This window comes from Lytechinus variegatus, chromosome 18 (genome assembly GCF_018143015.1).
Source record: "Lytechinus variegatus isolate NC3 chromosome 18, Lvar_3.0, whole genome shotgun sequence".
Classification (NCBI taxonomy): Eukaryota; Metazoa; Echinodermata; class Echinoidea; order Temnopleuroida; family Toxopneustidae; genus Lytechinus; species Lytechinus variegatus.
This window is the reverse complement of record NC_054757.1, coordinates 14,822,906-14,836,753: the sequence shown is the minus strand read 5'-3', so window position 1 is coordinate 14,836,753 and position 13,848 is coordinate 14,822,906. Positions and strand designations below refer to the sequence as shown.

Here is a 13,848-nt window from a genome sequence, read left to right as displayed (position 1 = left end):
TTGCTTCATTCATGCTTTCATTCAGAATGGATAGGCCCTATACTTCCTTTTTAGGCATCATCGGGTCAAGATTTTGTAACGTTTAAAATAAAAAATAAAAATAAATAAATAAGTGGGTAAACGTCTGTTGTAAGTTGCGTTGAATACTCATATTTTGCCTATAAAAGATTAAGAATACAAGGTATTTTTAACAGAAATATTTCATCTTGTTTATAACACAGTGAGCCAAAATTGTTGAGGGTCCAGGCATTGCTTGTGGCCGGTGGGTAAAATTTTCTAAAAAGCTGGGTGCGAGGATTTTTTTTTTATTTAGGCCTATATGCGTCTGATCGTGACCTTAAATCACTAGCATCTGGTTGTCGCTTACGTTTGGGTTTAAGGTTCAACTGCTAAACACGGCTAATTTTGATGATATATAGGCCTATACAAATTCGGAAAATACATGTAATGTTATATTTCACCCCTTTTCCTTTCCTTTCATTCCTTTTCCCCTTTTTTCTTGGTCCTGGAAACTTTTTGGTGTACAGCCCCCCTCACACACGTGTAAGACCCCCCCCCCCCCCCGCCACCTCACACACGTACATCCTTCCATCCTTGCACGCCTATATCTTGTAAATTTTTTTTTTGTTCAAACTTCGAAAAATGTACATTGCATCCAATAATCCACGTTTGAGTCACAAGCCATCAGATTGTTACGTCACAAAGTTCATCTAAAGAGACGCAGTTTCATTGGTTGGCGTGGTGACACACCTCCGCCATACCCATATTTGCATATGAACTCCGATCGATCTCGCGTCACATCCGGCATATACCTGTTTTCAGGGAAGCAAAAGAGACCTAGAATAATTACAAACAGCGTGGATATTCTTCAAAATTAGCCGTAACAGACTCTGTAGAGACCTTGAGAGGTAATACGCCTACCAAAATGTTGAGGAATTTTGCTGCAGGTCTTTATAGGGAATGCTCAAAAGGAGTTGGAACAGCTTCGTTTTTGAGAGTTCGTCCACAAGTCGCCACATCGCAACATGGGGCATCATGCAGTAGCGGCGCCGAAGAGGAAGGTAAGTTCTCGCGAGGCCGCGGAGCTGAGCTCCAGCTGAGAGAGTGAGACTGAGTGAGTGATAATAATAGCCTAGTAGGCCTAGTAATAGTAATAGCCCAGGATATATTGAGGCAGGCAAGCCAAGTAAAACCTCCTCGATGAATTTGACATTGTTTGTTACTTGCACTTTTGCAGGTTCAATTGCGTAGCCGTAAACAAAAAAGAACAGAAATTGAGAGACTACAATACAGATTGAGACGGTGAATACGAAAAATACAAAACCCCATAATGAACCAGGTTATGATAACCTTGTTCTCAGTTATATCTCCATGTGTGGCAAAATAAGGGTGGCAATGTTTGGCTTATTTTCTCTTTTTGTTTGGGCAAATGCCTGATTTTTTACACTGACAGTTTCCATTACACCTAGGCCTACATATTATTCATACAACTTGGCTCTTATTTAAATTTAATACTTTAAATCATTTTATTCTTGATTAAAAATAGAGATACAAAAATGAAAATTTTCTTGCCATATTACTTTCCACCAATAGAGGGCGTAGACGAAAATATGCCCAAAATTCAAGTTTTTGAGCGCTCTAGTGAATACAAAATTTTTTCCCGAGTTACTAATGAAAAATAAATTGCAACTGTATGGAAATTAGTAATTTTGGTCACAAAAGTGATATTTTAATGATTTTTTAAAGTGTGTGCTCTGTACAACATTGGTATACCATAGTCTTACCTGTAGATTCCCCACAGGCAGGGTGGTAGCAGTGAACAGGTGCAAAACCCCAACTTGCAGCTGTATGGAAATGAGGATTTTGGGGAAAGAGTTCCTTATCTGCACCCCCACCAAAAATAACAAGATTGTTTAGACTTCCGACTCGTTCACTTCAGATTTTTCTATCATTTCTTTTTCTGTTGCTTACCTTATTTTGGGACTCGAACAATCCCCTCGTTTTTTCTGCAGTCAAGACCAGGCATGATGAAGACCTCTTCCCGCTATGCTAGCGAAACGCTGAAACCGGAAGGGGTATTTTAACGATTAACAGTAGCTAGTTCGACTACATGTAGTCTAGACTCACATATCCTGACTAAAATAAACTGATGTCTATGGACAATTACATGCACTAGATCCTGCTCGAAATTTGATGGAATAAAGACATATTTTGGTATGTATTTCCCCTCCCCCATGTGCTATATCAGGGCAGACAGGGCTAGATATATTCTGAACCTTATCCATGTTTTTATTTTCAATATTTAGTGGGGGGTGCATATGAAACTCTTGCCATATTTTTTGGTTACGAAAGTGGTACATGTAGGGCCTGCCATAGACTGTATTTTTTAAATATGTGTGTTGTACATACTACTACATCGATCATCATCATGCTGGGGATTCACCACAGCAGGGTGGTTGCCATGAACAAGTGTGCAAAACACCCCCAAATTATTTTGAAAGAATTGAATTTATGCATGTACATGTATTTGAATTCTATCGATGTTTGTCCTCACAGTTTTTTCATTGAATGGTAAATGAAAGAGCTTGTCCCTGAATCAAATTAAAATTCAATAGATCAGTGTTCGATCTTTTCTGTACATGTAGAAAATGGCTAAACTGTTTGGGATGACCAATGCGCATGTGCCGGAATTGCAATTCCTAGTGTGTGTTACTGGCGGAGCTAAAAAAAACGGAATTCCCCATCTCAACATTGCATCCTCTCTTTTTTACTCCGCACAATTTCCGACTCATGCGCATCGGTCTAACAAACAAATCAAACAAACTTCAAACAATGACAATACATGTACAGTGTACATTCAGACCCATGGGAAACAGAAAAGTTGTCCACTGGAGACAGGTTGCCTTTTCAGGTTCCAAATATTTCTTTCAAATGGGAGATAATTTTAGTGGCCAAGTGCTATTAGAGGCTTTCACTATAGACTGGTAGCAAAGACTGGATTTACGTTACATGTAGTGTAATGGGGGTCGTCGCTCAGCAAGGCTAATTGCTATTTTTTATGGATCCCTCAATCAACATAAATTGTTTTCTTTGTTGTTCATACTTTATAGTGTTATGTTGTAACCTTTATGAAAACTACTATTAAATGTAGTTTGTTATATAGGCCTAGATGTACATGTACTTTAGTTCTGCACTTGAAGAAAGCTGCATCTGCACTCCATTATATTGTAGATAATAGGAAATTAGTTGCATGAATTTACTTCATTGTGTGATACGTGTGAATACGTACACACTGATCTTGTGAAAGCAGTGAACAGACATTTAGTTAGGTCTACAATGTATCTCTTTTTTAATGAACTTACATTCAATCAAAGATTCTGAGTCACTGTGTGTGCATGAGTTTTCAGTCATTCTAAGAATAGATAATCCAGATTACAGATATTATTCAAATACTGGTAAAGATATAATGTGAATACATGTAGTAACTGCTCCTTCTAGTGTCCACAGATCATGGTTATTGGTCTAGACACTCCGCCCACCTTATTAATGAATGCACTGGGTCACTCTAAAAAAACAGCTGTTTGTTCGTGACACAAGCAGTCATTAGAGATCAAGTGATACATGTACATGTACCTTTGGCACCAGTTTGTCTTTGATGTAGATAACTGATTGAGAGGGTGCACGTTCATTGCTTCATTTTTTTTTTGTACCCCGGTATATAAATTTATGCTATCGGATATGAAATACGGTCACAGAATTCATTTATTTTACAGCATCTGTTCACAGATGTCACTTCAAGAAATGAAATGCAATCAAACTTGGTAGGCACACCAATGTGTGTGAGTCTACATGCATGATCTATAATACCACAAATCACAAAGTATGGGAATGGGTGGGCACACTGTATGTATATGTAGCACTGTAAACACATAACCTCAGCCTCAGTTTTTATACCATGTACACGAATGCATGTTTTGCCATCCCTTAAACACACCCTTTTAATACTGGTAACAAAGAACCATAAATTCAAATATGTTCATGTCATTTCTACAATAGCAAACCCTAATAAAACATGTCAAGAACCAAAGACTCATGCCTGAATGCCTCCAAAAACCCTGGAAAAGAGAGCCCTAAAAGTCTATATTCTGTACATGCATGTACAGTATGTAGGGTCCAATGTACGTGCATACCTGGGAATACATGTACATCATGTAGCAAATGTTGATGACATGGTAGATTGCTCAGAAAAGGGAGCAGTGGGGTGGGGGGGGGGGGACATGCATGTATCCTTGATTTTAACAACTCAGACCTGGATCATGAACATATAAAACCTACATGTAACAAATTATAATACACTCCTTTCCTAACAGATACTTAACAAAACAAACCCTACAAGGCTTCTACTGTACATTTTATGCTTTACACTTCCTTTCCTTACGGATACAAAACAAATCATTTGACTGGTGTGATTAAAAGACTACTCGTTGTCCAGTCATATCAGTAGTGGCTTAGTAACCTTTAGAGGCACCTTTGCACTCTGGCAGAATGCCATAGCCAGACAACTGTACAGTACTACTACATGTACTAGTCAGTCAGGTATTCACTCGGGTTAACTACATACAAAACAAGTTGTGTTTGATTACAAATTAAAAAAAATCAGTGTCACTTTGGCATTCATTACATGTACCAGTATACATTCAGTGCCGAGGGGTCTGTTGCACAAAGAGCCCGGGGGGCCACTTACATTGACGAGTGGATACCATGCGCGACCAAAAAAACACGTAAAAAGGATGTCTTTTTCACGATAGGGCACGTTACGTACGTAACGTGATAAGGGTGTCAAAAACACAAAAATAATGAAAAAAGGGTATCTATTTCGCTAGGAAAATTACGTGTTTAGGGTCGAATTTGCGGGGATGCTAAAACAAAATTAAATGTTTTATAAAGGATGTCCTTTTTGCCCCAACACTACGTGTTTAGAGTCCGATTTGCGCGAGGTGTAGAAGGTGGGGTCGTACTAAACCAAAAAAGGTAAAGCCGACGACCGAAGGACCCGTGACAATAAAACATTCCTGTACTTGTTTAGGGGTTCATTTCAGGGAATATTTGCCAAGAGTATCGTTTTGTTTCCAATACTTGTTAAGGGTAGGGTTTCACACGCCAATACTTGTTAAGGGGTGCATTTTCAGAATATGGAAATTACTTGTTTAGGGTGCTTTTCGAGACCCCATGGTCGCGCATGGTATCCACTCGTGAATGGAAGTGGCCCCCCCCCCCGGGACAAAGAGTCATACATGATAAAAACTAAATTATCAAACTTGTCCCAATTGTGCATTTCTGAATCCAGACAGATTTTACGTTTACATGTTGTACATGTATGTACATGTGTGTACCAGTATAAATAAGATATATTGTGTACTCTATTATTACATTAAGTGTGTTGGCTCCTTGAAAAGTCTAGTACGAAATAATGTCAGGGTACATGTACATGAAGTACATGTAGGACGTTCATAAAATTATTGATTGAGACATAGTATGGATGAGAAGGTATGCTAACATCTAGGCAGGGGAGGAATATTATTTTCTTATTTTTTGTTCCAAACATGCCTCTTTTTCTAAATTTAATAAATGAATGCAGTTTGCATGTATGAGGGCTGTTATCAATATTTTGATGGGACTGTTTGCCTGGCTGCACATTTTTTTTTCCTGAACAGCTTCATGAATCCAATATTCCCACAGGCTGTGAATGTGATTGTGAGTGGAGCATTTCATACAATATCTTGTATTGTTCTTTTTATCATCATTCAATCAGATGCAAGGGTCTATATGTACATGTTGCTTTCTGTCAGTTCTGTCAGCGAAAAATCATTTTTTGATGATTCGATCAATTTTGAAACTAACTGTAATGGGACGCATTTGAATCCCAAGCTGGAACCAGCGCCTCGCCAGGGTATTTTTTCTTATGGCAAAGGGGGGGGGGGGTGAAGATGACATGACTGTACGTTTAAATAGTTTGATTTCATTTTGAGATGAGAAATAAGGATATTCAAAATGTACTACAGTACATTTATCTTTAATAATACTTTCTTATTTTCTCTCCACAAAAAATCATAATTCGTTTTTTATCACCTGAAATATCATTGGGATGGGGTGCCCTCTAAAATTTACAATGAGAGTCTAATATCAGAGCATATTTTGTATTGTCATCCTTTCCAGCACAAGATGACCCAAACTTCTTTAAGATGGTGGAACTATTTTACGATCGAGGGGCTTCCCTGGTGGAAGACAGACTTGTAGACACACTCAAGGGGCCAGGATCGGAAAATGAGAAAAGACTAAAAGTAAGTAAACCTACAGTTTTTTGCCAGGACAGTTTTAGTAATGTTTAACTGAAATAATGTGGTCTATAATAAAAGTCAAATATTTGATAAATGTTATTGAGAGCTTTTAAAAAGTTACTCTTTTTTATTGTCAAAATATGTACTTGAGACTTCTAAAACTAGGTACACAGTTTCAACATGGAGCTATTAACAGAGATGGTTTCAACTTCTCTCTCCTTGCGGATGGTAGTTTATTCAGAGCGATCTAGGCTTTATGTATAATAATACAACTTTTTTATATTTATTTTGTCTGTAGGTTATATATAATAAAAGTCATATCAGTAACCCACTTAAATTTGTTTTCCTTGTTTTTCAAATTGGTACTGGAGCATTTAGACAGAGACTTGGTAGTAAAATTTGTTTGAGTCAAAAATTCTGGAGCAACTAGTGTTTGCCATATCAGGTGCTCATTCTGCTGACACAAGAAATGCAAAAATTATGTTGGTTTTATTAAAGCATGTTTAAGGTATGCTTAGACTTTGGAAACCATGCAACCATCAACCTTCTGCTGCTTCGAGATGATGGACATGTACCTGTACAGAAAAATTTTGACAACAAATTTTGATTCCTACGTTAAATATTGTTCATGCTCACAGGTTCAAGGAATCTTGAGATTGCTCAAACCATGCAACCATGTACTCAGTATCAACTTCCCTCTGCTAAGAGACGACGGTTCTTTTAAAATGATTCAAGCTTACAGGGCTCAGCACAGCCAACATAGAACACCATGCAAAGGAGGTATGTCGTAAAACTTGGATGGTGATTGTAAAGCTGTTCATAAAGTAAGTTACACATGAGTTGCTCATGGTTTAGACCATGCTAATTCACCTAATCTGTCATTATGATTCAGGTATAAGAAACACCTAAACTTTCTTCTGATTCAGGTATAAGAAACACCTAAACAGTCTTATGATTCTGGTATAAGAAAGACTTAACCTGTCTCCTGATTGAGGTATATAAAGCAACTCCTAAACTGTCATGTGATTTAGGTATAAGAAACACCTAAACTGTCTCCTGATTCAGGTATAAGATACACCTAAACTCTCTTTTTGATTCAGGGATAAGAAACACCTAAACTGTCTTCTGATTCAGGTATAAGAAACACTTAAACTGTTTTCTGATTCAGCTATAAGAAACACCTGAACTGTCTTATGATTCAGGTATAATAAACACCTAAACTGTGTTCTGACTCGGGTATAAGAAACACCTTAAATGTCATATGATTCAGGTATAAGATACAGTGAGGACGTGAGTGAGGACGAGGTCAAGGCTTTGGCATCTCTGATGACGTACAAGTGTGCCGTGGTGGACGTCCCCTTTGGTGGCGCTAAGGGCGGGATCAAGATCGACCCGAGAAAGTTCTCCGAGAGGGAACTAGAGAAGATCACAAGGAGGTTCTGCATGGAACTAGCCAAAAAGGGCTTTATTGGTAGGTCCATCATGTGATGACACAACAATTGCTCTGGTGACACTTGCTCCAGACTTTATTTAGCCTAAGATATGGGGTAAGGGTTGTACATGTAATAGGTTTTTCTTTGTAACGTTAAGGGTTAGGTTTAGGATAGGATATAGTGTAAAATCTAGGGTTGAAGTTGGTCATTCCATTAATTAGTGGAATATGCAGCGGAGCAATTGTCATTGCAGCAAATTTCAAGGACCCAATCGTGTTTTAGATTTGATGAAATAGTATAAAAATTGCTTTGTTTATAAGAGTGAGACCCCTTTGATATGTGATAAGACAAATCCTGAAGGGAGCTGTTTGAGCTGTGAGGAAAAATTTGTGATATGAGCAACAAAGGTTTTATAGGTCTATGTAAGATTAGAAAAATGTAAAGATACTGTAAGTTAAAAGTGAACTGTGACAGAACCAAGAATGGCTTTATTCACTGGTCCATCAACTGGCCCTTGTATATTACCATTTTTCTTATTATTTTTCTTATTGTTATATGTCATATATATCTTTAACTAGCACTGTAGTATCCTTACATGTATATACTCTACCAAGTATAAGTTGTTGAACTATTGTTATTACTAATGTTTTTGATGATTTCTGTAGGACCTGGTATTGACGTACCTGCTCCTGACATGGGTACAGGTGAGAGGGAGATGAGCTGGATGGCTGATACCTATGCTATGACCATTGGGTACCAAGACATCAATGCACATGCTTGTGTTACAGGAAAACCAATCACACAGGTAGGCTCCGCATACTGGTCAAAGTGACCATTCTTTGTGGTCTAACCGAACAACACCACCCCCCCCCCCATAAGATGACGATGATGATGCAAAACATTTGTATAGCACCATATATCTGTCAAAGACATTCAAAGGCGTATTGGACTTAGCCAACTTCGCTCTCCATGAAATACATCTGGTGAGCGTGTCATGAAAGGACTTGTGGACATTTTATCTGACAAGTCCCATTTTGTCAGACAGTTACCATAGTAACAGTGCTTTTCAGCCAATCAGAATCAAGGAAGGTTGTCAGATCTGACCACTTGTCAGACAGAAATGTTAATGAAACGCTCCCTAGAAGACCTGATAAAATTTCTGTTGTGGTGTTGGTGCAAGAACTCTCATGTCAAAACACTCTCGCGCACTGAATCAGTGCAGAAATGCCCTTACGCAATGCACTTATGAAAGCTGTTTAGGGCATTTTTGTGCGCTTACAATGTGCTAGAGTGTATTATTAAGGGTGTTCTTGCACCAACATGACAATATACCATGCCAGTAATATCATAATAGACAGCAGATGATGTGACCACATCATCTTTGATCCCAGAAAATTTTGAGGGAATTGAACAAACTTTCCATTGCAGATTCATTCTACCAACACTTTTTATAAAACAAATAATGTACGTATTTGAATTTGGGATGTTAGTGACATTGCAGGCATCTCATGGACCCTGTTGCTAAAAGTTACTATTAAAGTAGCTACCATGGTAACAATTCTGTACAGCCAATCAAAATCATGGAGTCCATGCAGGTTATTTTTGGATGGTTAACCTTTATGCAACAGGACCCAATATTATTCCAAAGTAATTTGTAGAAGCACCTCATGTTAGTTGGACATTGTAAATAGTCTCAAGAATGTTAGTTGGACATTGTAAATAGTCTCAAGTTTGTAAGCTTCTGAAGCTACAGAAGCAAATGTCCAAATGAAATATTTTCTTTGAGAGTTATGATTCTTTCTTGACTCTTGAGCGTATTAATTTTCTTCTTGATGCAGGGTGGTATACATGGTCGTATCTCAGCTACGGGGCGTGGTGTGTACCACGGTGTAGAGAACTTTGTTAATGAGGCTTCCTATATGAGTCTCATCGGTCTCACCCCAGGCTTCGGTGACAAGACATTCATTGTACAGGTAAAATACAAAGTAGATGGTTTGAATATGCTTATGGGAAAGTCAAACTCCAAAATAGGAAGATTCCCTTGTGTATGTGATATAGTGCAAATGAGATGGATTATTAGCATATTTTTACTGATTAATGGTTTTGTTTTATTGGACTTTACTGTAAATTTTATGATTTTCACTCTATTTAATAATAATAATATAGGATTTGTGTAGCGCACGGATCCACCTTGCTAGGTGCTCAAGGCGCTCCTATATTACCCCGGCTAAGCTAGTCTACCGATTCTGGTGCGCACAGCTTTTAACATCATTAAAAAAAATTGTACCATCGTCATGTTTACTGTGAAATTTTGTTAAATTCTGTGATTTCTGTGTTCTTCCCGAATCCATGAAATTTTTCTGAACCTCCTAAAACTGGGGACTTTACTAAAATTCTTTGAAGAAGCATGATGGGCTTGGTTCTCATCATCACACCACCCTAATTGCTTTTCAGTCATTTTTCCTTCAATTTTTTTTCTTGTGTTTCTCCCCCCCCCCCTCCTCCCTCAGGGTTTTGGTAATGTGGGTCTTCATTCCACTAGGTATCTTCATAGATACGGAGCTCGGTGTGTAGGAGTGATGGAGATTGATGGTAGCATCTATAACCCCAATGGCATCCATCCCAAGGAACTTGAAGACTACAAGCTGGTAAGAATTAGTCATTATCCTTTGATATTACATAGGTTAAGTAGATTCAAATTAGTGATAGATCAATACGCCATCTTGTGATCATAGCTGCAAGGATCAAATTTGTTATATTTAAGGTTTTGATGCCACCTCAGAACCCAGTAACTATTACTATGTTGTATTGTAAATGACGGCATTATATTCACTGAGGTGACATTGCTAGCTGCCTATAAGCCGTGTTATCAGGTGGTTCGCATGGTGTACATGTATGTGTAAGTGTGTACGTTTAGACTGCATTATTAAGCATAAGCTAGATGTGTATTTCTATCATGAGATAGACGTAGGTGCATCAAGAATTGTGAGTTATCATAAAGCCCTTGCAGACTCTGATGGTGAACCAACATAAACCAGACATACTGTATAACAGGGCCCCGTCTTACAAAGAGTTACGATTGATCCGATCAATCACAACTATGGACGCCAGCAATCTCAACGTCTATTATGCATGTTTGTTCAAAATATTTTCTAACAATGATGTATATTCATGCATTCATTGTTTTCTTGAAAATTCAGTGTGCCTCTCTTTGTTTAAAAGGACATTGTGCAAACTTCCTTGAGAAAAAATTATGGCTGGATGGATTTCCTTAAGATGTACGATTGATCTGATCAATCGTAACTCTTTGTAAGACGGGGCCCAGATGTTGCCAGGTCTATCCATTTGATAAATAACATTTCATCTCCACTGCGAATCTATATTTTCCCCTCTTTAGAATATGTTCCCTCAGCACTGCTTGCTCTGGGTAAAATATAATCCTTTGGGAACAATATAACTCCATTGTGGAAATTATTTTTTTTTATATTCAGCCTCTAGGCAGGCAATATCTGTGAAACTTTCTTTGCCAATGTGGACAACGTTGAAGGTCATGTCTCACAATTGCGCTTAAATTCCCAGTTACTGTATATCTGATATATCTTGCACAACCGCATTAGGCAGATAATGCAATGAAGACATGATAGTATAAAAAAAGGTTTGTGAACTAGTGGATCTACACTTAAACCCCTGTCAGAAATCATATTCACTACAGCAGGCCTTTATCACATTTGCTGTACTTGCAAAAATGATGGAAAGTCTAATTTTACACACATGAATATAAATTTGGAAACACTCCCAGATATAAACCCAGCAATACATTCCAGGCCTAATACCGTAGTTTTCTCACTCATTAACAAGTCATTTACATCCAGGTGGGTGTTTCATAAAGCTATTCGTAACTTTAGAGCAACGTTAAGAACGAGCGGTGAACCTTTCTTATGTGCTACATGTAAATAATCACTAATGAACATTTAATAGTGAATATCATTTACCACAAGAAAGGATCACCAGTCGTTCTTAAAGATGCTCTTAAGTTACTAACAGCTATATGGAATGGCCCCCTGGTGAAGTAAATTGGTACCTAGCAGAAATGTATCACTTCAAGTGCTTGTGTGCTGTAACCGGCCTGCCAGGTTAATGCCAGGGTAATAATATCCAAGTCCCCTTGGAAGCGAATAGAGACATTAAATGGTATGTGATATGCACTATACAGGAAAAGAATATTATATTATTAGTATTACTTTTAATCCTCATCTTCATCTGTTGTTTATGCTTTGTGATGATATTCAGGAGCATGGTACCATCGTAGGATTTCCTGGAGCAGAGCCCTATGAAGGGAACCTCCTGACGGAACAGTGTGACATCCTGGTACCTTGTGCGGGAGAGAAACAGATCACAGCTGACAATGCCAGGGACATCAAGGCCAAGGTAATATTTCACCTCTTAATTTTTTTGCTTCCTGTAAGTTTTTCAGGGACACACCTGGTTCCAGTAAGCACAGGATTCCATTCCATTTTCTTCATTTTCAACCCCTTCCATGAAAACTCTGCACATTATGCCAGACGTGGGACCTTAATATCCTTACCGTATTAAAACCAAAGCCTTTGTTACATCCCCAACCGTATATGGGTCAGTTTGTATAGGAGCAAATTCATGCACACCATTATGTAGGCAGTTGACCATTCTTTTATTAAGTACTGAAATGAAGCACCTGTTTTGAGTGATATGATATTTCTTTTATTTTAATTTCTCACTGAATAAAAATATATATGAGAGGTATAAGTAAACCTGTGGTATCTGTGGAAAATTATGGTATCTCGAAATGTTGAACTTAATATGGATTCAATGAAAATTAATATTGTTCTGATAGTTCCTTATCTTGAACTTGTTTTTAAAGAACCAACTAATAGAGGCAATGATATGTGGCCCTGAATTCAATGTTGGAAGATAGGATACAGCAGGAATGAAATTCAAATTCAAATTGAAAAGTATGAAAAGCATCATCATCGAAACAAACAAATATTAGATAGAAAACATTATAACAGAATGATTGTTGTTAAAATTTTAGATTCCCCTCCCCCTTCCCGGTTTTGACCATCATTTTGTGTTTGTTTATTTCTTCAGATCATTGCCGAGGGTGCCAATGGCCCAACTACCCCTGCTGCAGATAAAATCCTTCTGGAAAAGAAAGTCTTAGTTATACCGGTGAGTACTATACAGATATTGTACTTTGACAAGGTCATATCTTACGAGACCAACTACATGTACTAAGGAGTGAGACACACAGATGACAAGACATGTACATGTAATTAGCTCTAGAGCTTCTTTTTGCATATGACCTAAATGTATTACTACTTAGGTTACATTAAAGGGGAATGAAACCTTTGGACCAAAGAGGCTTGTGCCAAAAATCAAAGAATGAGAACAAAGAAAGTTTGAGAAAAATTGGACAAATAATGAAAAAGTTATGAGCATTTGAATATTGCAATCACTAATGCCATAGAAATCCTCCTATTGGCAATGCGACAAGGATGTGTGACGTCTCATTTGAACAACTTTCCCTTTCATGGACTATAAATTACCCCCAGAATTTTTCTTTTTGCTTTTTCTTATGGTGATACAAACTCTTTATCCATGATGTATTCTTTAAAAATCTGTATTACATGCACTCATATAGAAAGAGCACATGATCTACTGATAGATGTGATAAAAGAGGCAGTTTAAGTGAAATACTAGTATATACTAAAGTAATGGGGAGAGTTGTTCACAAGTGACATCACACATCTTTGTCGCATTGCCAATGTGAGGATCTGCATAGCATTAGCGATTGTAATATTCAAATGCTCATAACTTTCTCATTATTTCTCCAATTTTTCTCAAACTTTTGTTGATCTGTTTCTTTGATTTTTCTGTTTTCACACAAGTTATCTTGTTCCAAAGGTTTCATTCTCCTTTAATTTACAATTAGGAAAGCTTGCATTGGCTGCTTTAAACTTAGTGGCTATCATTTGACCCATGGCCAAAAACATGACTGAATTCTTGTGGTTATTCTTTATAGGGATAACAGGCATACTAGT

General features: G+C 37.7%; 1 protein-coding gene across 2 annotated transcripts in view; it reads left to right on the top strand.

Annotated features, from left to right (window-relative positions):
- The first annotated feature begins 758 nt into the window (after nt 1-758).
- The window catches only part of LOC121432076 (glutamate dehydrogenase, mitochondrial-like), a 31,453-nt gene continuing 18,363 nt past the window's right edge, over nt 759-13,848 (top strand). For both annotated transcript variants that reach the window (XM_041629921.1, XM_041629920.1), the window contains exons 1-9: nt 759-1,061; nt 6,217-6,341; nt 6,977-7,118; nt 7,609-7,809; nt 8,437-8,576; nt 9,610-9,744; nt 10,282-10,419; nt 12,062-12,199; nt 12,896-12,976. In XM_041629921.1, coding sequence (XP_041485855.1) covers nt 926-1,061; nt 6,217-6,341; nt 6,977-7,118; nt 7,609-7,809; nt 8,437-8,576; nt 9,610-9,744; nt 10,282-10,419; nt 12,062-12,199; nt 12,896-12,976 — 1,236 coding nt within the window. In that variant the 5' untranslated portion in view covers nt 759-925. The remainder of the gene's footprint in view (nt 1,062-6,216; nt 6,342-6,976; nt 7,119-7,608; nt 7,810-8,436; nt 8,577-9,609; nt 9,745-10,281; nt 10,420-12,061; nt 12,200-12,895; nt 12,977-13,848) is intronic.